This window comes from Diabrotica virgifera, chromosome 1 (genome assembly GCF_917563875.1).
Source record: "Diabrotica virgifera virgifera chromosome 1, PGI_DIABVI_V3a".
Lineage (NCBI taxonomy): Eukaryota > Metazoa > Arthropoda > Insecta > Coleoptera > Chrysomelidae > Diabrotica > Diabrotica virgifera.
Window position 1 is genome coordinate 204,996,337 of NC_065443.1, and position 25,481 is coordinate 205,021,817.

Consider the following 25,481-nt stretch of genomic DNA (forward strand, 5'->3'; position numbering starts at 1 on the left):
CGTTATAAAATTCAACGGTGAGTAACAATAAGTTATTTTAATTTAGCGCAAATTGTAAAAAAAAAATCATTCGAAATTTTTTTAGTACATATTAATAATAATTCAGATTAGTCAGAACCTCTAGTATATGATTAAAACTCTCAGCAGCTTTAAAAACCACGAAATAACAAGTTTTAACAAATTTTATTACGAATTTCCATAAAATTCTCGGAGACGACGCAGATACAGGGCACCAGGTACCTCTTAGGCCGATGCCACATTATGCGTTTTGACCGGATGCGTTTCCGACGCATCCGGTGAAAACGCATAGTGTGACAGATCGGTCCGGTTGCGTTGGAAGCGGATGCGTTTTGAGTCATCGGTACGCGCTTACTACCTGCACCAGACTAAACGCATAGTGTGACAGGTCGGTCCGGTGCGTTGGAAACGGATGCGTTTTCACCGCATCCGTTCAAAACGCATAATGTGGCATCGGCCTTACAGCTTCTTCTACTCAATAATCCTGTTCAGCGATTTTAAAAACTCACCGAGTATGAAAATTTAACTCATTTACATGATTATTTTCCGAGTTGTGAATTTTTATTCTTTAAACACTTCGAGATGCACTTTGGAAAATGAATTCTCCGCCTACAACAATGCAATTTTCATTTATCCCTCATGCCAAGTGATCAACAATTTTCCTGAAGCTCTCCCGAATCGAATGCAATAGGTTTCATAACCATCTGTCCTACTTTAAAAAAATGTATGAGGTTTAGTTAGACGATTTTAGTGCTTTATTTCCTAGCCTAAGTTGTTAAAGCAGTCATCTTGTCAAACCAATGGCGTTGCGGGCTAGCTTTCTTTCACTTTATCTCTGATACCTCGCGTTTTTAACAACTGGCAACCCTAATTTGCGGCCATTCTTTCACAGACAATCTTATGTCATCGTATTAGAAAAAATAGCTTTAATTTAGTATAAAAACCATGCAACTACGTAATGAACGAAATTTTGTTTCAAAAATAAATTACTATTAATTTAATTAAAACTATTTGCGGTCAATTTTTAACTGGCAACTAGTTATCAATGCATTTTCTATTTTTAAATCTATATAAAAATGTGATTTTAATTAACTAATCACGATGTGTTTTGTTTCATTTTGTGAAACTAATCATGATGTCGAAACTCTGAACACAATCTTTAAAAATCAAATTTATTGACAAAAACTTATATAAAATTTATATATGTATATCTCGTACATAATAGTGAAATACAATAAAATTGCTAACTACTAACAAAAGCTGACTGTAAAAACTAACTACTGTTACTAAACTATAATATCATTGTCTTTCTTTGTCATTTATAACTTTATTAAACTTGCAACGTAACGAACTTGTATGTTTGGGTACATAATTTGCAGAAACCAATGAAGAATTCCTCCTCCTCTGCAGATTTGACTACGTAATTTTTTCTTGGCTTAGAAAGAGGCAAGATCTTTCAATATTCTGTATTTTTTCATTCTACATGCAACAAATGTGAGGACATTGGAGAAATCCTGGCCAAATTAATATAGCCAACGAAATTCTGAGAGAGACATGCGGCTGCAGCTATAAAAGTCTCGTTTGACTGGCAAATACTTCACATCTCAGTATTGGACAAGTGAACTAATTTTCGTAAATTAAAAAACTGCTACTTTGGTTCCATGATCTTACAGTCTGCACATTGTAACTGAATTTAATAAAGATTGTACGTTTCATAATCAAATAATTTCATCCATTGATTTCATTCTCCCAATCGATCAAACTTTGACGTGTTAAAGTGGTTAATTTATTGGCCATCACATCTGTTGCTTTACAAAACATTACAGGTTTTGGATATGAAGAGCTGTAGTTCTTTGACAATTACCTTCTTCAAATGTAAAGTGCATTTGTTCTCTTTAGAAAAATTACGTTTTACTAACTGCTTTGAACTGACGCTGACCAAGTAGACCAAAAACGATTATGTGTAAAAATGAGATTTTAAAATACTACATGTCTACTGCTTTCCCTGTACACATCCATATTAATTTTATTCCATAAATCGCTTGTGGTATTTTCGAGACAATAACTTTAAAAAATCAAAATGCATCAGCAACGAAAAAATTTTCTCACGATAAGTACTAACTCACAGAAAAAATGATTGGATGTATACTTGGAAAATCAATATGACAAACTCTTCTATCCGTGAAAAAACACACACGAATTATTTTCAAATTGACATGAACAATTTAATTTGGAAAATTTTATGAATAATTCATATTTCCCACAAGTATAATTAATAAATTCAATTTAATAAAATCACCAGGCATGCATTTTTTGTATTTAATAGTTGTTAAAATTCATATTTGTTATAATTATTGCAGTAAAGTTATTTTATAGTATTTTCTAAATCTGTAACTCGTTCTTTCAAGTCAGAAGAAAAGAAATCATCTGAAATAGAAAACATATTAATAAAACAATACAAGATTGTTTACAAGAAGACTGTTACAAGATTATACTTTTGTATTTTTCCTTCTTGATTTTTGGCTTCGATTTCGTCTAGTTGAAGATGTCAATTTTTGTCACAATTCTTTATGAATCTTTCAGTACCTTTTTATAAAAATATCTTGTCTTTTATCTTTTCAGCAAAAAATTTTTTTTTAAGTGAGTATCTGCAAGAATTTCATCAGTTTCAAAACTAGGAAGTTAAACAATTTCCGCCATTATGACATACACACTTTTAATCCTATTGTCTCGGTCCATCGATCGGCATTGTGTGAAGAACTTCGTCAAGAAGTTGTAAAGCTCTGTGAAGATGCACTTCAATCCAACAAGGTGTCTCCTTTATGGATTGGCGGGGATAATCTGGACCCCAGCCTTTTACGAAACTTAATCTTAAAATGCACAATCGACGCAAATCGTCCACGCCTATCCCGGTCGCGGCGGATAAACTGATAGCTGGAGCGATTCCACCAACCGAATGGGGTCCTGGAATATGTCCAGCTACAGCAGCGGCTTGTGCTGCGGCAGCAGCTTGAGCGGTAGCAGCTTGTGTTGTCATTTGGTGATGGCACTGTCTTAAATCGAATACTTTTATATAAGCTCCAGGGTAAATTTTATGCACAGCATCCCCCGGTTGTCTTCCAGCCTCTCTATCCAAATAATAACTTTGTACAAAAACTGAATGGTCGCTTAAACATCGCAACCACACATCACCTTCACCTCTGAGATCTAACTGCACACCTTTGCCGATATGAAGCCTAGCCCTCTCGCTGTGTTCAGTCCTATGAACATTACTCAAGGCCCCAAGACAAAACCTATTGCCACCGGAAGGATCTACGTATCCATCGACGGTAACGTTTGGGCAATTTGATGGCACTTTAAAAGTCTCTCCTACTTGAGTATCCAACTCAAAGTAAGCAACGGAACACCAGTATTCTGGAGCAGGTTGAGTAGATAATAAACCGCCAATGCTTACTTCCGAGTTAATCTGGTTGGGTGAACTTATCCAGTAAGCAGTATGACTTCTGTTGTCTGGTGGTTGCATAGACTGTGTGTATGTTAGAGTGTTAGAACCATTCCAAGTGCCACTTGCACCAGTGAAGTTTTGTCCAATTGTATTGGTAGACTGTGTACTGGAAACTGTCCCGTTATTATTTGATGCTACCACTGTGGTATTGTTTGTGTTGGTGAATTCATTTTGCTGAATATGGGGTGAGACTGGAGAGTTATTTGTTAAATTTTGTGGGATCGGTTCTGGTGGTATCGGTTGCTGCACTGGATTCTGACTAGTTGGAGGTGACTGCAAACCGCTTATTGTGAAGTTCTGTTGAGGAGGGTGATGTTGTATGGTTTGTGAAAACTTAATGGCAATATCTCCATCGATGTCCATACTATTTCCGGCGACAGCTCCAGGAGTATATTCATCTTTTACCAGTCTTGGTGTTCCCGATTGAAGGGTTAAACCAGAGAGATCAATACCGGGTGACACCACCCTTTCATAATGGTAGGGATTAACGCACACCGAGTCACACTTTAAATCAAACGCAAACTGACAATATTTGACATGTTTTAGCTCGTTTTTGTGTAAATCTGGCCATCTCCATATTCGAGCATATATTACGTGAGGAAAACCTTTTCTTCCTGCAACTTGTAATCTTCCGTCTAAGGTTCTCTGGATTGTTACGCATTTACTGGGATGAGCACCACTTGTAGTAATAGCAGTAATTAACGAATCTAATTCATCGCGTTTTTCTTTCAATTTTTTAACTAATGACTCGATAGCTCTTTTTGCAAAACCTTCGCTTTCTCCGCCTTGTCGATGACACATTAAACTATGCACAATACTAAGACAAGCATCAGCAGATGAAGGAGCATTGGTATTTATTGTAGACATTCCTTCAACGATATATTAGCTTTTTAATGAAAAGTAATGAACCCCATTGGTAAATGATTTAAGACTGATTCAAATGCATATCTATTCCGTCGAAGACTTCGTTTGAAGCCCCATTCATACTTGCCAGACAGTTGAAGCAGTTACAGTTTCTATGTAGAGATATAAACAAAATGCACACTTACATAAAAATAAGGTAAGATGTCATACCACTACAGGATTCTTCTCGACGCCTCGGCTAAGTTGAATCGCTGCCTCTGGTTGAATCGCCAAGCAGGACTCGACGATTCTTCTTCCAAATCGCCAATGGGAACCGCCAGTCGAACGGGTCTCTATGGATGGAAATTCTGAAATTGTAGAACTCACTCCGTAATACCTCCAAGAGTGGCTTAACACTTTGATGGCGGGCAACGACCCTGATGGTAGCTGAAGGGTGGTGACTAATTACCATATTGGTAGCGTTAAATATCCCGAAACTACCCACAGTCGGTGACAAAATTATGAAACTCTCCCGCATTCAAAGTGTTAAGCTACTAGTTTCGATATTTAGTAAATTTTTAAACGAAAATAAAAATTTAACAATCGCGAAATCTCTCTAACGGGTGCTAGTTAATAGACTTTGAAGGCTGTAGGTATCTTAAATAAATAAACTGACTAATGATAGTTAACTAATCGCATTCTCTATTGTTTGTACTTTTATTATAATTGCTTTTAATTTCATGTACATAATTAATGTTTAAAGGACATCGCACACATCTTATGGAAAATATAATGTCACTCAAATCCAATAAAATTTATACGAATAGATTCGTTTTAAACTAACGGTCAAATCTTATCACTGCGCCAACTCCATATTTACAATAATAAGAGCAGAAATTGATATAAATAAATCTGAGATCAAATGGATACGTACATAAGTTAGAGAGAGAAAAAATATTTTATAATACCCAAATTGTCGGTACTCCATAAATCAGCGGATTAGTTTCACTAATCCGCTTAGGCCCAGCGGGGTTTAAGCTCTTTTAAATAGCACCCAGAGCAATAGTGATTGTAACTGACAGTTTTACTGACTCCAAAAATGTTATTTCGATAAACTTTAATTGCAATTTGCGCCGTAATTAATCATAATTAAGAATTGGCGCAATGATAAGATTTGACCGTTAATTTAAAACGAATCTATTCGTATAAATTTTATTGAATTTGAGTGACATTATATTTTCCATAAGATGTGTGCGATGTCCTTTCCATTATGAAAATCGAAATTTTCCCAATAAATATCGTAAATTTCTGGCAGTACAAATAATGCATTTAAAACAAATAAAATTTGTTATGGAAAGAGACTGAAGGCCAATAAAATGACCAACTAAAAAACATACGCAAGTAGGGGATAATTTTTACAAAATTTGACAAACACTTGACAAAAATTTGACAAAAGATTTTGATTGTGTGTGACCGTGCATTCAACAAAATCGTTACAATTTTACCAGAGAGAAACAGGTTTATATGCTGCAATACTGCAGAATTGATATCATTGACGATTTTGTCGAACGACACCGCAGTATCGTGAGTGGACGGCTTAACAATCAGAGACATTTTGACAAACACTGAAAACATGGAACAGAACCAAAATCAAATACCTAAGACGAGGACAAGAGATAACTAAAATGATCAGAAAAAAAATTCAAAACCATATTATATTTTTCCTTTATTTTATAATAAATGGGGATTTAAACTATTTGGATAAAAACTTGGACAAATAATTATGTTAATTAAATTGAGAAAACAAAATTATATTTGGACTTTGACATACTAATCATTTCAGGACAAATGCAACGAACATTATTCATAAATAGACCAGGGCGCATCTGTAAAAATATTAGTACATTTGGACGTTGAGAGGTGACTCAAATTTTTTTGCAGAAATTGCTTGAAAATAAATCAAATAATAATATTTGAGTTATCCTCCCTCTCAAAAAGGTCCGGAACATTGTTTAAATTATCAAAATTTCAAAAAATTAAGGAAAAATTCGATTTTTCTCTTGTTTTTTTGATTATAACTTTAAAAGTAATTATTTTCGAGAGAAGTTGTACGGACATAAAAGTTGCGTAATTAAATTTCCTACAATATAGAATTGGTTAAAAATTTAAAAAATAGTCACCCTTGTTGCAAAATAGCAATAATTGTGAAAAAAACATACAAAAACAAGTATTCGCATTATACGTTTTTCAACCATTTATGCTACACTTAGGACCTTCATATTTCACCCTGGAAAACTATATGATACAGTAAAACAATACTGTATATTTCATTAAGATCGGTTCAACAGATTTTCCAAAATAAATTTTGCGATCCAGCTTTCGTAAAAAAAAATCATTTTTTCAAATTGTTACAGGACTGAAAATAAAGCAGATAGCAAGTTGAAATTTTGTCTGCGTATAGAAGTGTACTGTACCTTTCATTTGCAATTTTGCAAAATTAAAATCGATTAACACCACGGCGTTAGGAATTTTTTTAAATAAACATTAATTATTGGTGCTACGCGCGGGACAGCGGATAGTTTGTTTTGATTGGGCATTGCAATGACCTTTGATAATGATTGATACATTTTAATTTTTATTACATTTCGATATAAATAAATAAATTGTTTATTGCAAAATAAAAACACATACTCTATCCTTTGAAATAACACTTTTATGAGCAAAAACTTTCTTTGTTAATATATTTTAACTTAAATAATAAAAGTTTATTATTTTTAAACATATGCAATTGTTTAAGCAATATTTCACAAACAATAATAAAATTAGTTTGATTTTTGTGGAATTAAAATATTAAAATACAACAAAATATAGAGTAAGAAAATAATATATTAGATAAAGATTGGAAGAAATTTTGGTGGAAATCAACTTGTGTGAATCGAACACCGCTGTCCTGCGCGTAGCACCAAAAATTATTGTTTATTTCAAAAATTTTCTGACGCTGTGGTAATTAATCGATTTTAATTTTGAAAATTGAAAATGAAAGGTACAGTACACTTCTATAAGCAAAAAAAAAATTCAACTTGCTATCTGCTTTATTTTCAGTCCTGTAACATTTTGAAAAAATGAATCTTTTTTGCGAAAGCTGGATTGCAAAATTTATTTTGCAAAATCTATTGAACCGATCTTAATGAAATTTACAGTATTGTTTTACTGTATAATATAGTTTTTCTGGGTGAAATATGAAGGTCCTAAGTGTAGCATAAATGGTTGAAAAACGTAAAATGCGAATACTTGTTTTTGTACGTTTTTTTCGCAATTATTGCTATTTTGCAACTAGGGTGACTATTTTTTAAATTTTTAACCAATTCTATATTGTATGTGTGTGTGTGTGTGTGAAAAAATGGCTTGGATGCGAGTCCGTTAGCCACAGATTTTTATTTTATTTTTACCTCAATTTATTAGTTTTGTTATATTTATACGTATTTCACTTAAATGATTATATTTGTTTCTTTCTATAAAGTAGTTAAATTCTATATTGTAGGAAATTTAATTACGCAACTTTTATGTCAGTACAACTTTTCTCGAAAATGAATACTTTTAAAGTTATAATCAAAAAACCAAGAGAAAAATCGAATTTTTCCTTAATTTTTTGAAATTTTGATTATTTAAACAATGTTCCGGACCTTTTTGAGAGGGAGGATAACTGAAATATTATTATTTGATTTATTTTCAAGCAATTTCTGCAAAAAAAATTGAGTCACCTCTCAACGTCCATCTCAAAACAGATGCGCTCTGGACTAAAAGAACAATGAACTATTTACTTTACAAATAAACTAAGATATTGATTGGAAAATAAACACAGCAATTGCATTGTTGAAATCTTAGTTTAAACAAAAAGGACTACATACTTTAACAGAAATACTTTACAGGTTATAGTTGAGCGGAAAAGCAGCTAAAAACATTAAAGATACTGGATTGGGAGAATTCACATTATGTGAAGTAGAGGATGAAAACCTTATGCATATACATACACTCTTAAACTGCAGCATCTTAAAGAATTCAATCCCTTTATCTGGAGGCATGCAAGATAGAAGAAGAGAATTTATACAACATAAAACCTTTAGATTTACCAAACTTCCTTAAGGAATAGAATAGGAATAGTATACCCGTACCAAGTATCTAATAGACTAATTTATATTCAGCTCAGTGGGGTGCTATTGTTGGAGGTGTCAAATTACATAAACAAGGGATCATGTAATAAAACAGGTTGATCCCTTGTTTATGGAATTCCACACCTCCGACAATAGCACCCAGCTAAGCTGAATATTATGAGCCTCTTGGATAGCTGGTACTACTTTAGCTCTAAACACGGAGATAATGAGAGAATGCAAGAAAAGCGGGACAAAATAAACCTTATGAGTAAGACTTGGCTTGAAATAATTTTTAATACAAAATCCAAATTGGCTTTATAAAAACGTATAACTTTTGCCAAACTTCTAAGCTAAAAATGGAAAAACGATTAGATTAGAATTATATTTTCTATATCCTACTATAATTTAATGAGAATATAATTAGAAAGTTATCTGTAACTTCCTCAGAAGGTTAAAAAGAAACCTGAAAAGTTAATGAAGATTGTATACCTATTCATATAGATTATAGATATAACATTTTCCCATGTTTTCAAAAAAAAATCCATAAAATAAATTATTTTATTCTTTGTAATTAACTATAAAAATGGGAAATAAGCCACAATTAAATTGAAAAAAATAATTTTATTAACGTTTCGACGCCCAAATCGGGTGTCGTCAAAATACTACTAATTAAAATACTACTTAGTAGTATTTTGTATTTTGACGACACCCGATTTGGGCGTCGAAACGTTAATAAAATTATTTTTTTCAATTTAATTGTGGCTTATTTCCCATCTAAATAGTTAATTATATACTCTAATATTACTCTTACTTATACTCTAATAAGAATAAAGAGTAGGTATAGGTATTATATTAATTGACAATATTGTTAGAAATTAGTATTGGTTGATTGAATAGTATTATGTTTTTAATTGTTGTCACCACACAATAATTCATGTGAACAATGAAATGACTCATCCATGACCTCACCAGATATTTAATCTCTAGAGGATTTCATTCAACAAAACCTGATGATTTGTAATTTGTATAATATGTATATAGAATAAAATTTTGATTGTTACTAATAAAAATACCAAACACCTAGTAAAAATCAAAGAACATACGCCAATCTCTTTGAAAATTACAGAGAATGAGTATTTCAAAGCAAATAGGAAAAGATAAAGAGTGATTTGCTGATAGCAAAGATATTTTTTAATTTCGCCCTTACGTTAGCCGTCATTTTGATTTTAAACGGGAACCGTTTTTACTCAATATCTCCGCCATTGTCAAGCTCCGTGAAGTTAGCCCGAAAAAGTCAGGAAAAAAAATGCGATTGATGCCATTCGTTTGTCCATTGATTGTCCACGTTTGTCCACCATTTTGTTTCGTTAGTCCACCCATCAATTCTTTTTTATAAACAAAAATTTTTTTTCGGGCTAACTTCACAAATCCACAAATTTTCGAAAATTTAAAAAAACTCTTGCTATATTGTTTGTCCATCGTTTGTCCATGTTTGTCCACCACATAATTTTTTTTGTCCACCCTCTGAAACAACCCCCTGTTAATTGTAATTATTTTTTTATTTCTTAATTCGGGCTAACTTCACGTTCTCTTAAATGGGCATTTAAACGTTAATTCGGGTGCAGAATCACAACTAAGCGTTGCTATATTGTTTGTCCATGTTTGTCCACCACATAATTTTTTTTGTCCACCCTCTGAAACAACCCCTTGTTAACTGTAATTATTTTTTTATTTCTTAATTCGGGCTAACTTCATGTTCTCTTAAATGGGCATTTAAACGTTAATTCGGGTGCAGAATCACAACTAAGCGTTTGTCCACCACTTTGCAGCGTTTGTCCAACCCCTTAAAGTGCGAAACAACCCCCCTGTTAATTGTAATTATTTTTTTATTTCTTAATTCGGGCTAACTTCACGTCCGTTTAAACGTGTATTTTAAAGTTAATTCGGGTGAAGAATCACAACTAAGCGTTTGTCCACCCCTTCGCAGCGTTTGTCCAGCCCCTTAAAGTGCGAAACAACCCCCTCGTTAATTGTAATTATTTTTTAAATTCTTAATTCGGGCTAAATTCAAGTTCTCTGAAATAGGTACTTAAACGTTAATTCGGGTGCAGAATCACAACTACCCGTTTGTCCACTCCTTCGCAGCGTTTGTCCAACCCCTTAAAGTGCGAAACAACCCCCTCGTCAATTGTAATTATTTTTTTATTTCTTCATTCGGGCTAATTTTACGTTCTCTTAAATGGGCAGATAAACGTTAATTCGGGTGCAGAATCACAACTAAGCGTTTGTCCACCCCTTTGCAGCGTTTGTCCAACCCCTTAATTCAGGCTAACTTCACGTCCGTTTAAACGTGTATTTTAAAGTTAATTCGGGTGAAGAATCACAACTACCCGTTTGCCCACCCCTTCGCAGCGTTTGTCCAACCCCTTAAAGTGCGAAACAACCCCCTTGTTAATTGTATAATTTAATTATTTTTTTAATTCTTAATTCGGGATAACTTCAAATTCTCCTAAATAGGTATTTAAACGTTAATTCGGGTGCAGAATCACAACTAACCGTTTGTCCACCCCTTCGCAGCGTTTGTCCAACCCCTTAAAGTGCGAAACAACCCCCTCGCTAATTGCAATTATTTTTTTATTTCTTTATTCGGGCTAACTTCACGTTCTTTTACATGGGCATTTAAACGTTAATTCGGGTGCAGAATCACAACTACCCGTTTGTCCACCCCTTCGCAGCGTTTGTCCAACCCCTTAAAGTGCGAAACAACCCCCCTGTTAATTGTAACTATTTTTTTTATTTCTTAATTCGAGCTAGCTTCACGTTCCCTTAAATAGGAATTTAAACGTTAATTCGGGTGCAGAATCACAACTACTCTTTTGTCCACCCCTTCGCAGCGTTTGTCCAACCCCTTAAAGTGCGAAACAACCCCCCTGTTAATTGTAATTATTTTTTTATCTCTTTATTCGGGCTAACTTCACGTTCTCTTAAATGGGCATTTAAACGTTAATTCGGGTGCAGAATCACAACTACCCGTTTGTCCACCCCTTCGCAGCGTTTCTCCAACCCCTTAAAGTGCGAAACAACCCCCCTGTTAATTGCTATTATTTTTTTATTTCTTAATTCGGGCTAGCTTCACGTTCCCTTAAATGGCCATTTAAACGTTAATTCGGGTGCCGCATAACAACTACCCGTTTGTCCACACCTTCGCAGCGTTTGTCCAACCCCTTAAAAGTGCGAAACAACCCCCTCGTCAATTGTAATTATTTTTTTATTTCTTCATTCGGGCTAATTTTACGTTCTCTTAAATGGGCAGATAAACGTTAATTCGGGTGCAGAATCACAACTAAGCGTTTGTCCACCCCTTTGCAGCGTTTGTCCAACCCCTTAAAGTGTGAAACAACCCCCTTGTTAATTGTAATTATTTTTTATTTCTTAATTCAGGCTAACTTCACGTCCGTTTAAACGTGTATTTTAAAGTTAATTCGGGCGAAGAAACACAACTACCCGTTTGCCCACCCCTTCGCAGCGTTAGTCCAACCCCTTAAAGTGCGAAACAACCCCCCTGTTAATTGTAATTATTTTTTTATTTCTTAAATCGGGTTAACTTCACGTCCGTTTAAACGCGTATTTTAAAGTTAATTCGGGTGAAGAATCACAACTACCCGTTTGTCCTCCCCTTCGCAGCGTTTGTCCAGCCCCTTAAAGTGCGAAACAACCCCCTCGTTAATTGTAATTATTTTTTTATTTCTTTATTCGGGCTAACTTCACGTTCTCTTAAATGGGCATTTAAACGTTAATTCGGGTGCAAAATCACAACTATCCGTTTGTCCACCCCTTCGCAGCGTTAGTCCAACCCCTTAAAGTGCGAAACAACCCCCCTGTTAATTGTAATTATTTTTTTTTTTTAATTCGGGCTAACTTCACGTCCGTTTAAACGCGTATTTTAAAGTTAATTCGGGTGAAGAATCACAACTACCCGTTTGTCCTCCCCTTCGCAGTGTTTGTCCAACCCCTTAAAGTGCGAAACAACCCCCTCGTTAATTGTAATTATTTTTTTATTTCTTTATTCGGGCTAACTTCACGTTCTCTTAAATGGGCATTTAAACGTTAATTCGGGTGCAGAATCACAACTATCCGTTTGTCCACCCCTTCGAAGCGTTTGTCCAACCCCTTAAAGTGCGAAACAACCCCCATGTTAATTGTAATTATTTTTTTATTTCTTAATTCGGGCTAACTTCACGTCCGTTTAAACGCGTATTTTAAAATTAATTCGGGTGAAGAATCACAACTACCCGTTTGTCCTCCCCTTCGCAGCGTTTGTCCAGCCCCTTAAAGTGCGAAACAACCCCCTAGTTAATTGTAATTATTTTTTTATTTCTTTATACGGGCTAACTTCACGTTCTCTTAAATGGGCATTTAAACGTTAATTCGGGTGCAGAACCACAACTACCCGTTTGTCCACCCCTTCGCAGCGTTTGTCCAACCCCTTAAAGTGCGAAACAACTGTCCTGTTAATTGTAATTATTTTTTTATTTCTTAATTCGTGCTAGCTTTTAAATGCCCATTTAAGGGAACGTGAAGCTAGCCCGAATTAAGAAATAAAAAAATAATTACAATTAACAGGGGGGTTGTTTCGCACTTTAAGGGGTTAAACAAACGCTTCGAAGGGGTGGACAAACGGGTAGTTGTGATTCTGCACCCGAATTAACGTTTAAATGCCCATTTAAGGGAACGTGAAGCTAGCCCGAATTAAGAAATAAAAAAATAATTGCAATTAACAGGGGGGTTGTTTCGCACTTTAAGGGGTTGGACAAACGCTGCGAAGGGGTGGACAAACGGGTAGTTGTGATTCTGCATCCGAATTAACGTTTAAATGCCCATTTAAGGGAACGTGAAGCTAGCCCGAATAAAAAAATAAAAAAATAATTACAATTAACGAGGGGGTTCTTTCGCACTGTAGGTGGTTGGACAGACTCTGCGAAAGGGTGGACAAACGGGCAGTGGTGATTCTGCACCCGAATTAACTTTTAAATGCCCATTTAAGAGAACGTGAAGCTAGGCCGAATTAAGAAATAAAAAATAATTGCAATTAACAGGGGGTTGTTTCGCACTTTAAGGGGTTGGACAAACGCTGCGAAGGGGTGGACAAACGGGTAGTTGTGATTTTGCACCCGAATTAACGTTTAAATGCCCATTTAAGAGAACGTGAAGCTAGCCCGAATTAGGAAATAAAAAAATAATTACAATTAACAGGGGGGTTGTTTCGCACTTTAATGGGTTGGAGAAACGCTGCGAAGAGGTGGACAAACGGGTAGTTGTGATTCTGCATCCGAATTAACGTTTAAATGCCCATTTAAGGGAACGTGAAGCTAGCCCGAATAAAGAAATAAAAAAATAATTACAATTAACGAGGGGGTTGTTTCGCACTGTAGGTGGTTGGACAGACTCTGCGAAAGGGTGGACAAACGGGCAGTGGTGATTCTGCACCCGAATTAACTTTTAAATGCCCATTTAAGAGAACGTGAAGCTAGCCCGAATTAAGAAATAAAAAAATAATTACAATTAACAGGGGGGTTGTTTCGCACTTTAAGGGGTTGGACAAACGCTTCGAAGGGGTGGACAAACGGGTAGTTGTGATTCTGCACCCGAAATAACGTTTAAATGCCCATTTAAGGGAACGTGAAGCTAGCCAGAATTAAGAAATAAAAAAATAATTGCAATTAACAGGGGGGTTGTTTCGCACTTTAAGGGGTTGGTCAAACGCTGCGAAGGGGTGGACAAACGGGTAGTTGTGATTCTGCACCCGAATTAACGTTTAAATGCCCATTTAAGGGAACGTGAAGCTAGCCCGAATTAAGAAATAAAAAAATAATTACAATTAACAGGGGGGTTGTTTCGCACTTTAAGGGGTTGGACAAACGCTGCAAAGGGGTGGACAAACGGGTAGTTGTGATTCTGCACCCGAATTAACGTTTAAATGCCCATTTAAGGGAACGTGAAGCTAGCCCGAATTAAGAAATAAAAAAATAATTACAATTAACAGGGGGGTTGTTTCGCACTTTAAGGGGTTGGACAAACGCTGCGAAGGTGTGGACAAACGGGTAGTTGTGATTCTGCACCCGAATTAACGTTTAAATGCCCATTTAAGGGAACGTGAAGCTAGCCCGAATTAAGAAATAAAAAAATAATTACAATTAACAGGGGGGTTGTTTCGCATTTTAAGGGGTTGGACAAACGCTGCAAAGGGGTGGACAAACGGGTAGTTGTGATTCTGCACCCGAATTAACGTTTAAATGCCCATTTAAGGGAACGTGAAGCTAGCCTGAATTAAGAAATAAAAAAATAATTACAATTAACGGGGGGTTGTTTCGCACTTTAAGGGGTTGGACAAACGCTGCGAAGGTGTGGACAAACGGGTAGTTGTGATTCTGCACCCGAATTAACGTTTAAATGCCCATTTAAGGAAACGTGAAGCTAGCCCGAATTAAGAAATAAAAAAATAATTACAATTAACGGGGGGGTTGTTTCGCACTTTAAGGGGTTGGACAAACGCTGCGAAGGGGTGGACAAACGGGTAGTTGTGATTCTGCACCCGAATTAACGTTTAAATGCCCGTTTAAGAGAACGTGAAGTTAGCCCGAATTAAGAAATAAAAAAATAATTACAATTAACGAGGGGGTTGTTTCGCACTTTAAGGGGTTGGACAAACGCTGCGAAGGTGTGGACAAACGGGTAGTTGTGATTCTGCACCCGAATTAACGTTTAAATGCCCATTTAAGGGTACGTGAAGCTAGCCCGAATTAAGAAATAAAAAAATAATTACAATTAACAGGGGAGTTGTTTCGCACTTTAAGGGGTTGGACAAACGCTGCAAAGGGGTGGACAAACGGGTAGTTGTGATTCTGCACCCGAATTAACGTTTAAATGCCCATTTAAGGGAACGTGAAGCTAGCCCGAATTAAGAAATAAAAAAATAATTACAATTAACAAGGGGGTTGTTTCGCACTTTAAGGGGTTGGACAAACGCTGCGAAGGGGTGGACAAACGAGTAGTTGTGATTCTGCACCGGAATTAACGCTTAAATGCCCATTTAAGGAAACCTGAAGCTAGCCCGAATTAAGAAATAAAAAAATAATTACAATTAATAGGGGGGTTGTTTCGCACTTTAAGGGGTTGGACAAACGCTGCAAAGGGGTGGACAAACGCTTAGTTGTGATTCTGCACCCGAATTAACGTTTAAATGCCCATTTAAGAGAACGTGAAGTTAGCCCGAATAAAGAAATAAAAAAATAATTACAATTGACGAGGGGGTTGTTTCGCACTTTAAGGTGTTGGACAAACGCTGCGAAGGAGTGGACAAACGGGTAGTTGTGATTCTGCACCCGAATTAACATTTAAATGCCTATTTAAGAGAACTTGAAGTTAGCCCGAATTAAGAATTAAAAAAATAATTACAATTAACGAGGGGGTTGTTTCGCACTTTAAGGGGCAGGACAAACGCTGCGAAGGGGTGGACAAACGGGTAGTTGTGATTCTTCACCCGATTTAACTTTAAAATACACGTTTAAACGGACGTGAAGTTAGCCCGAATTAAGAAATAAAAAAATAATTACAATTAACAGGGGGGTTGTTTCGCACTTTAAGGGGTTGGACAAATGCTGCAAAGGGGTGGACAAACGCTTAGTTGTGATTCTGCACCCGAATTAACGTTTAAATGCCCATATAAGAGAACGTGAAGTTAGCCCGAATTAAGAAATAAAAAAATAATTACAATTAACAGGGGGTTGTTTCAGAGGGTGGACAAAAAAAATTATGTGGTGGACAAACATGGACAAACGATGGACAAACAATATAGCAAGAGTTTTTTTAAATTTTCGAAAATTTGTGGATTTGTGAAGTTAGCCCGAAAAAAAATTTTTGTTTATAAAAAAGGATTGATGGGTGGACTAACGAAATAAAATGGTGGACAAACGTGGACAATCAATGGACAAACGAATGGCACCAATCGCATTTTTTTTCCCGACTTTTTCGGGCTAAGTTCACGGACCTCCATTGTCAACTTCTCGACAAAAAGTATAAGAACTAAAATTGTTGAAAATGTGATTTTCTATAATTTCTTTCATTACTATTTTTTCGTGTGCTCGATATTTTCAGAGTTATGGAGTTAACGAAATAAATCAATAATTAACCTCTGCCAATCTTTTCCCCCATAACTCTGAAAATATCGACCGCACGAAAAAAATTGTAAGTAATGAAAGAAATTATAGAAAATCACATTTTCAACAATTTTAGTTCTTTTACTGTCTCTCGAGAAGTTGAAAATGGCGGAGATATTGAGCAAAAACGGTTCCCGTGTAAAATCAAAATGATGGTTAACGCAACGGCGGAATTCAGTCGAGATTTTAAATTTTATACTACTATTGACCTTCCCTAAAGATTAGAAAAATAAAATTTGGGACAACTCGACATGCAAGGTTATTCTTGATATTCGTCTAGCCCTACTGGACTATCCCTGCTATCTTTGTTATCTACCACATACGGAAATTGTTGTAAGGCTACGGCTCCACGGGCGGGAAATTGACGCTAGCAGTAGCAGTAAAATGAACTTAAGGTTCCGCGGAACGGAATAGGAATAGCCGAACTGTACCGATTACAGGACTTGTGCGTAGTCGGTTCAGTTCGGCTATTCCCATTCCGTTCCGCGGAACCTTAAGTTCATTTTACTGCTACTGCTAGCGTCAATTTCTCGCCCGTGGAGCCGTAGCCTAAGGAAAAAAAGTTGGGCGTCTCGCCAAAATGACGCTACTCACGAAAAATTAGCTTGTTAGTAGTAAATGGTGAAAATAGGCCTGGGATCCCTGACTATGTATCATTTTCTCTGTTATTCATTTTTAAATGTGTCTATACTCTATACTAAAGTTATAGAGTTATAAATATAAAAATAAAGTTATACTCTATACAATCAAGATGCAGTAGAAATAAACAAACCAAAACAGGTTAAATGCTATTAGGAGCACTCCTGAATCATAATTTACCATGTACATATTATATACATTGTAAATTCCAAATCATGATTTCCAAAGTTTATACATGGTAAATTATGATTCGGGAGTGCTCCTATATAGCGTATATAATAACGTATATAACTTATAGTAGCATTTAACGTGTCTTGGTTTGTTTATTTCTACTGCATCTTGATTGTAAATTTAGTAAGTACATATATGCAATTGTTTAAGAAAACACCCAGTTAAAAAGCTTTAAGATAAACATTGATATTTTGTGAGGCAACATTTGTTGTAATTTAGTATTTTTGGTGGGAATAAACTACAATTTTAAAATAAAATTAATTGTGGCTTATTCATACCAAAAATACTATAAATTGCGTTAAAATGCCAGAAGAAAATAGCTTCAGAACAATATTTGTTGTAATCAACCAAAATCAGTAATTGTTTTCAAACTTAAAAAGATATTCAATCTTTTATCTGCAGAGATTGTAGTACATAGTTGTAAGTAGTTTGTAGAGCTAGTAGTAGATTGTTCTTAGTTGTTTTAATAACTCTGTTGTAAGGACAATAAGCTCTTATTTTCTATTTCTATTATACATCTGGAGACTGGGCGCACCTTTGCCTGTTCATTTTTGTCATTTCTCAATTTCTCAGAAATTTTAATCCTTCATAATCATATAATCCTTAAATAAACACCTTGGCTTAAGTAAGGGGCTATCCTAGTATAAAAGTAGGAAATTCAAACTCATTCAACTTCAAACATTCAAATTCCCTTTTTTTGGGAATTTTTAAAGTACATTGGTACTGTAAAAATTGTTTTGAATATTTGCATGAGTATTTATTATAAAAAGAAGTACACGTAAAACAATTTTCATAGAAACATTGAAAATTAAACGATTTATGCGCCATATTCTAGCACATATTAAAATTTAGAAAAATGACGCAGTGTTGAAAAAAAAATTTAAAATTAGCTAAAACATTTTAAGTTTCAAAAACCCAATTAATGGTATAGAAAATAACTTATAATATTTCAATAATAACTTTGAAATCGTATGTTTAAGGATATATTAGTCCCAATCACTGCAGCAGTGGAGCTATTTTTTTGCATGGCTAGAAGATGGCGCGTAAATGGTTTATTTTTTAATATTTTCTTATGAATATTTTTTTAGATATGCTTCTTTTTATAGCATATATGCTTATGCAAATGTTCAAAACAATTTGGGCAGTACTTTTTTTTAGAAATTCCCAAAAAATATATATGAATTTCGTAATTTTACACTAGGAGAGCCTCTTAGTAACCTTTTATGGACATTGACTTGCTCCATTTCAACCTCTAAGTGCTTTGTTTTTACAGTTGGTTATCCCAGAGAACAGTTCCTTGTTCTTACTAAGAACTTCCAAGTCTTGGTCAACTTGTTCCATCTGCCTTGGGACCTTGTTTCGTTCCCAGAGTTTCTTGCTCACTTCATTTGCCTACTTTAATTATGTATGTTTGGTTCCTTATAATTTAGGTAGAGATTTGTTAAAAGATATCCCGACAGTTTTTGCAGTTTTTTGAAAATATGTATTAATATGATCCATATTTTACATTAACTACTTTAACTTGGATAAACAACAAAATTAAGTGGCCACATCTAGATGTCCATTATATGTTTTGTTTGCAATGCATAATAACATTCTTCTCTTAACTTCTTCCATTATTTTCTCACATTACAAATCCTAGATATAAGAAGTACTTTAAATTTACAAATTTATTCTCTCGTCCTTTTTAGTTTCCTTTGTCCATCTTCTTTGATATAGAAATCGCCAAATGCGCTTGGAAGGCTTGAACACTTTGTTATTATTGCTCTTCAATATTGAAGGTTGATTCTTTATTTTTTTGAAAAATGGTGAATAGTGTAATAGATCAGGATCTCCCAGTTATTATTCCACAAATGCTGTTCGTGGATTATCGCGACAACGAATACTTTAATATCCAACATAAGAAATACAAAAGTAAATTGCTCTAATAATTATTCCAATAAACAACAGTGTAATTTGCAAATTACTTTCGTTCTTCATATTTTGCACAGTATTCCTTGTCGCGATAATTCAAAACAGTCGTATATTCGTGGAAAGGGGTATAGTCATAACATGGATTGTCTTCAGTTAGTTCTAACATAACTAGCACTTTGACTCCCGTCTTTTAGTACTGTTATCGTTTTTTTATATTTAATTCGTTCAATGTTTGGATCAAGAATTTTCTATTATATTATGTAAATAATGTTATAATAACTAGTTTATAGGGATTAACTTTTGTCTAATTCACAGCATAAATTTTTGTGTGCTTTTAGCTTTAAGTACTTCCGAGCTTAAAAAATAGTAAATAAATCGGTACAAAAATTTATGATGAGTAAATATTTTTAACAAACAATGAAATGACGCATTGCGTGACGTCATAGAATACGAATTTACGATATCATGCAGTTAAAACGTAAAATTGAAGAAATATGGAAATCAAAGTACAGTGAGTCCGAAGTCTATGATTAATTATTACTTTATTACTATCGCATCGCACAAGGTTGTTTGTGGAATATCGAGAAAGGAGAATTCCAAGAGCAACGGTATCGACAAACTCGGGTCTTTTCTTCTGAGAGGTGGGACGGAGTAGGTGAGTAATTACGATCCGCTGTTGGTATTGGTATTTCCGTTCTCCCAAGTTTGTGACGCCACCATACGATGGGTGATCACGACATTCGACATTGCATCCCAGCTACTACGTCATAAGGAACGAATAGGGTCATTAGTAAACCGTAAAATGATGGCGAAACGACTTGTAACAGCTGCACTGAGTACACAAAAGATCGCACAACGTTTTTTGAACAATCCAAAACATAATGCGCATAAAGAGAGAACAGACACGTTCGTTAAATATTGTGAAATATTTGTAGACTCACCTTGAGAGAGGAAGACGTTTCCTTGTGACACTTAAAAAGCTGTCAGCTGTTAACGAACAAAAATTATCGAACACTTTGCACAATATCTCGATATCCAGAGATTTTGCTTCACTGTCAACCACGCGAATCCGTCGAAAATCAGACGAAGTAGGTTACTCAAGCGCCATTGACAGCTACTGCCACTTCACTTGTTATTCAATTTCAAAATTGTCTCGAGAACGCACCAAAAACTACTCAACAAACAATTTACACAACTTACTGCGAACTACAACAAGAACAAATAAAATCAACAAAAAATAAGGATAGTTCTTTTCCTATGTGAGAACGCGTTCTCACCCTATCTCTACGTGATTCTGTTTCAGACTGATATCGAATCGAAGATGCTCGATTCAACAATCGCTGTTCGTTTCGGACATGCTCGATAGTGGGAGAGAAGGAGAGTAGGGGTACGAGACACGTGTGCGTCAGAGAGAGATGGAGCTTCCAAAATCGGATCGTAATCATCATGGCGGACGTACTTGGAAAGTTGCCCCGTAACTGTTGTGTTGTAGATTGTGTGCATCTATAAAAGGAGTAGATACTACCACGAGAGACGTGAACTTTTTTTAAAATGATAGATATTTATTAAAAAATCAAAGGGGAAAATCCCAGTACATATTTATTATTTTTTACTACATTCAAGAGAAGGAAATCTAATCTAGAAGAAAATACATGCCAATATAAATGTATAAGATGAAGTAGTTTTCAATCCTAATAGCAATTATTAAAAATATTAAAATATTCTAAAACAGGGGCTCTCAAACTTTTTGAGTCATGTACCACCTACAATTCTTTTTATTATTTTGGGTACCACCCATATTTTTAGATTGTATTATCAAGACTTACTAAGCACTACTATTTTAATTTTTTTTGTGTCTTGGGTACCACCGCAAATAATGAGATGTACCACCAGTGGTACATGTACCACAGATTGAGAACCGCTGTTCTAAAAGATTTTTATATTGAAAACTTATTGGTCCATTTTCTTGGTAACACCTCCAAGGCTTCTAAAATTTGCAAGCCAGATGGATGCTGAAGCAAAGAAGACAAGAGGGAATTCAAAACACTTACAATTCACGACCCCGTCTGTTCAGCCTGGTAAATTCCAACAGAAAATGGACTTAGTTACTCAAAGAAGTAACGACCAATATAAAAATAAAATAAAAATTCCATTTTTATTCAGTTGCAATGCAAAGGCAAAACAATCTTATCCTTCACTTAGAATACGGAGCGCAATCCAGCCCTCTGAATCGACGATTTTCGACTCTTGTTGGAGTCTCATCGGAGAGAACGTAGGCCTGCTGCTCCATACTCGTAAGTGACCAACACGACTTAGACACCCTTAAGCTATTAACAAATTCTCAGCTTGCTATTAATCAACTTTTTTTTCATACGCGGGATCCAGACCTATAAGATTGTTTAATAGTATTTTTACTACAAAAGCGATATTACGTAGGTCAAAATTTTTGACGTAAGAGAACTGTCAAAACATTAGAATGTGACTTTTCATTATTGCCATGTTTATAATGAAAAGTCACATTCTAATGTTTTGACAGTTCTCTTAGGTCAAAAATTTTGACCTACGTAATATCGCTTTTGTAGTAAAAATACTATACCTTCGCATTGCAACTGAATAAAAATGGAATTTTTATTCTTATTTGATTTTTATATTGGTCGTTACTTCTTTGAGTAACTAGGTCCATTTTCTGTTGGAATTTACCAGCTGAACAGACGGGGTCGTGAATTGTAAGTTTTTTGAATTCCCTCTTGTCTTCTTCGCTTCAGCATCCATCTGGCTTGCAAATTTTAGAAGCCTTGGAGGTGTTACCAAGAAAATGGACCAATATGTTTTCAATTTAAAAATCTTTTAGTAATATTTTAATATTTTTAAATATTATTAATATTGCTATTAGGATTGAAAACCACTTCATCTTTCAATTGCCAGATGACGCTAGTCACCTAGTCCATTCACGTCAGTTGCGGTGTGTGGGATAAACTCTCGGTGTTGGTCACTTAGAGTATGGAGCAGCAGGCCTACGTTCTCTCCGATGATGACTCCAATAAGAGTCGAAAATCGTCGATTCAGAGTGCTGGATTGAGCTCCGTATTCTAAGTGAAAAATAAGATTGTTTTGCCTTCGCATTGCAACTGAATAAAAATGGAATTTTTATTTTTATTTTGTTTTTATAAATGTATAAATAAACTAAATAACTTTCTCAATAAGGAAATTTGATAAATATTACCTTTGGCATTGACAAAAATGCTCGAGAATTACCAATTCATAATCATATTAAACCACCTCTACAAGTTATTCACAAGAATAATAACAAATTGACTGAAAACAAAATTAGATTTTTACCAACTTAGAGAACAGGCAGGCTTTAGGAAAAAACTTTGGCACTAACGACCACCTCCTCTGCATAAAAGGGATTATAGAAAAATTCAGCGAATACAATCAACTATTGGTCCTACATAGCTTTCTTAGACTTTCGCAAAGAACTTGATACGATAAAAATTAACATCATAATGAGAGCGTTGAAGGAAAGTCGTATAGATTATCGGTACTCCAAACTGATAGCGAACATGTACAATAATGCAACCATGGCCGTCCGACTACACAAAGATACCAAATCTATAAAAATCAAAAGAGGAATTAGACAGGGAGACACGTTATCTCCCAAACTTTTTACGGCAGTACTGGAACACGCTTTCAAACAATTGGAGTGAGACGCCAAAGGAATAAATGTCGACAGCGAAAGTCTGTCTCACCTAAGATTCGCAGATGACATAGTTCCTATAACAGACAACTTAAAAGAGACTAGAACTATGCTTACTGATTTAGATGCCGCTTGGCAGAATTTTGGAAAGGCACAATTCATGACAAACCTGCCCTAAGCGAACATCCAAAAGACTACTTCAACGAAATAGCATTGGTTCACATAATATAAATACTTGGGTCATGAAATCGAAATTGTCAGGGACAATCAAATTGCTAAACTATAAAAAAGAATCACCTTAGCACAGTATAAATAGGGACAGTAGAACCACTCTCCGAAAAATTGGAAGTAAAATCTGTAGCAATGTTCTTAGTCGCTTTTGCCCCACTCTCGCATTGCTAGTCACATAGAAACGTACGGATTTTAACAGGGAAAACCCGCATCCACCACTGGTGAATTACCAATTGCGTACTGTCGGTATTACTTCTTTAGATCAAAGCGTCGACAGAGGAGTGGTTTTACTGTGGAACCTCTATATACTGTGACCTTAGCATGGGCCGCATATGGAGCTCCACCAGATATCTTCAAGAGCAACATGCCAATTATCTGAAAAAGAAGACGTTCGAACTTATGCTTCCAGTCATGACTTACGGCACCGAAACACTATCGTTAACCCAGGCCACAGCAACCAAACTTAGAGAGTCCCAAAGAAGAATGGAATGGTCACTACTTGGACTGACTCTCAGAGATAGGGTTAGAAACGAGGAAATCAGAAGGACAGGCGTCACAGATGTCATAGAGCGAATAGCATGGCTGAAGTCGAATTGGGCGGGCCATGTAGCCAGAATGAAGAACGAGATGTGGACCCAAAAAATTACAATGTGGAGAACACGAGAAGACAGAAGAACTCCACTACATGTATTCTACCTCAACGATGGACAGACGACGTCAAAAGGGTTGCTGGGAATTGGTTGCAGGAAGCCCAAGACCGACAGAACTGGAAGAAATTAGGGGAGGTCTTTGTTCAACTTTGGATGCAGAAGGGTGGATGATGATGCTTGAAAAAATTATATTTAATAAATGTGCATAATAAACAAAAGAAAGAAATATGACAGAGCTGAAGTTGAGAAATTACCATCTTCCATAGAAAATAGCGATATTCAACATTGGATGAACAAAAACTTTAAACGGAGAAGGTGTATTAAAAAAGGGCTATGAATATAATAAATCTAGAAAAAAAATCGCAAAGGAAATAATCGCACAGAAAAAAAGCGCAATGTTCCATTAACATGGAACCAATGTATGCTCCCAATATATGTTCCCAATAATCACGAGTGAAAAACTGCCCAGATGCCCACTGCCCATTTGCAACATCACAAAATATTATTAAAAACATACAATAATAATTTTCAACATTTTAAAGGGTTTTTACCCAAAACATTTTGGTGGCTCAGGCATGCACAATATTGTAAGTGTGACCTTTTGCATTTTTTAGCCATAGGCCTACTTTTTCCCCAATTAATTAGGTTATATTTATTTTAGGGATTTTTTAAAAACTGATGATGGATCTTTTATTCCAAAACGTTCTTTTATGTAATGTAACCCTTATTTAGGGACTTTTAAATATACCTTTTACAAAAGATCTAATAATTTTTGAAATTTCGAAGACTTCCAGACTCTAAACTGCAACCACTAATACGGAATCATAAGTTTTTACGAACCGATATCGAACATCCTATGATGAGATAGAGTTTATGGGCATTTCTTTTTAAGATTGATCCGAAATCGCTACTTCTGTGAGGTGAAAACGAGCGAGTGGAAGCTAAGGACTACTCTAATCTTGGTATCAGCTGACACCTAAGTTTCATTAGCCTTCTCCTGATATGGCGGATTATGACCATCCGTTCCGTAGATTCTCATGGGACAGAAATAGACCGGACACCAACAAACAAATCAACCTCGGTATCCAGAAACTATTGATCTGAATTCAAACCATTCGTCCAAAACTGAATATTACTGAAAAATAGTCAGCAAAACCGCAATGAAGGTGAAGCAAGGTCGCAATCCAAAAGAGGCTCGACAACCGGTAATAAAATCTATCTGATACTCACATAGACGTAGGTTATATACAAAAGATCTTTTAGATCGCAGTATGAAAAGGTCTACCATCCAAAACGACACATTTGAAATCTATGAAGTTTATATAAAGTAATTACCTATAAAGACAGTATTGACCAACCAACAAACTAAATAAACTAACAACTTTA

The 25,481-nt window shown here is 35.3% G+C and overlaps 2 protein-coding genes across 3 annotated transcripts in view; both read right to left on the reverse strand.

Annotated features, from left to right (window-relative positions):
- The window catches only part of LOC114335261 (AN1-type zinc finger protein 6), a 180,283-nt gene extending 159,455 nt beyond the window's left edge, over positions 1–20,828 (reverse strand). Inside the window, exon 1 of the mRNA XM_028285475.2 lies at positions 20,459–20,828. The gene's annotated coding sequence lies outside the window, so the exon portion shown is untranslated. The remainder of the gene's footprint in view (positions 1–20,458) is intronic.
- Positions 1,172–25,481, reverse strand: part of LOC126878423 (mothers against decapentaplegic homolog 4) — a 215,755-nt gene continuing 191,445 nt past the window's right edge. Inside the window, exon 4 of one of the 2 annotated variants that reach the window (XM_050646462.1) lies at positions 1,172–4,719. In XM_050646462.1, the coding sequence (XP_050502419.1) occupies positions 2,741–4,390 (1,650 nt within the window). In that variant the 5' untranslated portion in view covers positions 4,391–4,719 and the 3' untranslated portion in view covers positions 1,172–2,740. Of the gene's footprint in view, positions 4,735–25,481 lie in introns of both variants that reach the window. The other variant, XM_050646468.1, reaches the window with a different exon arrangement.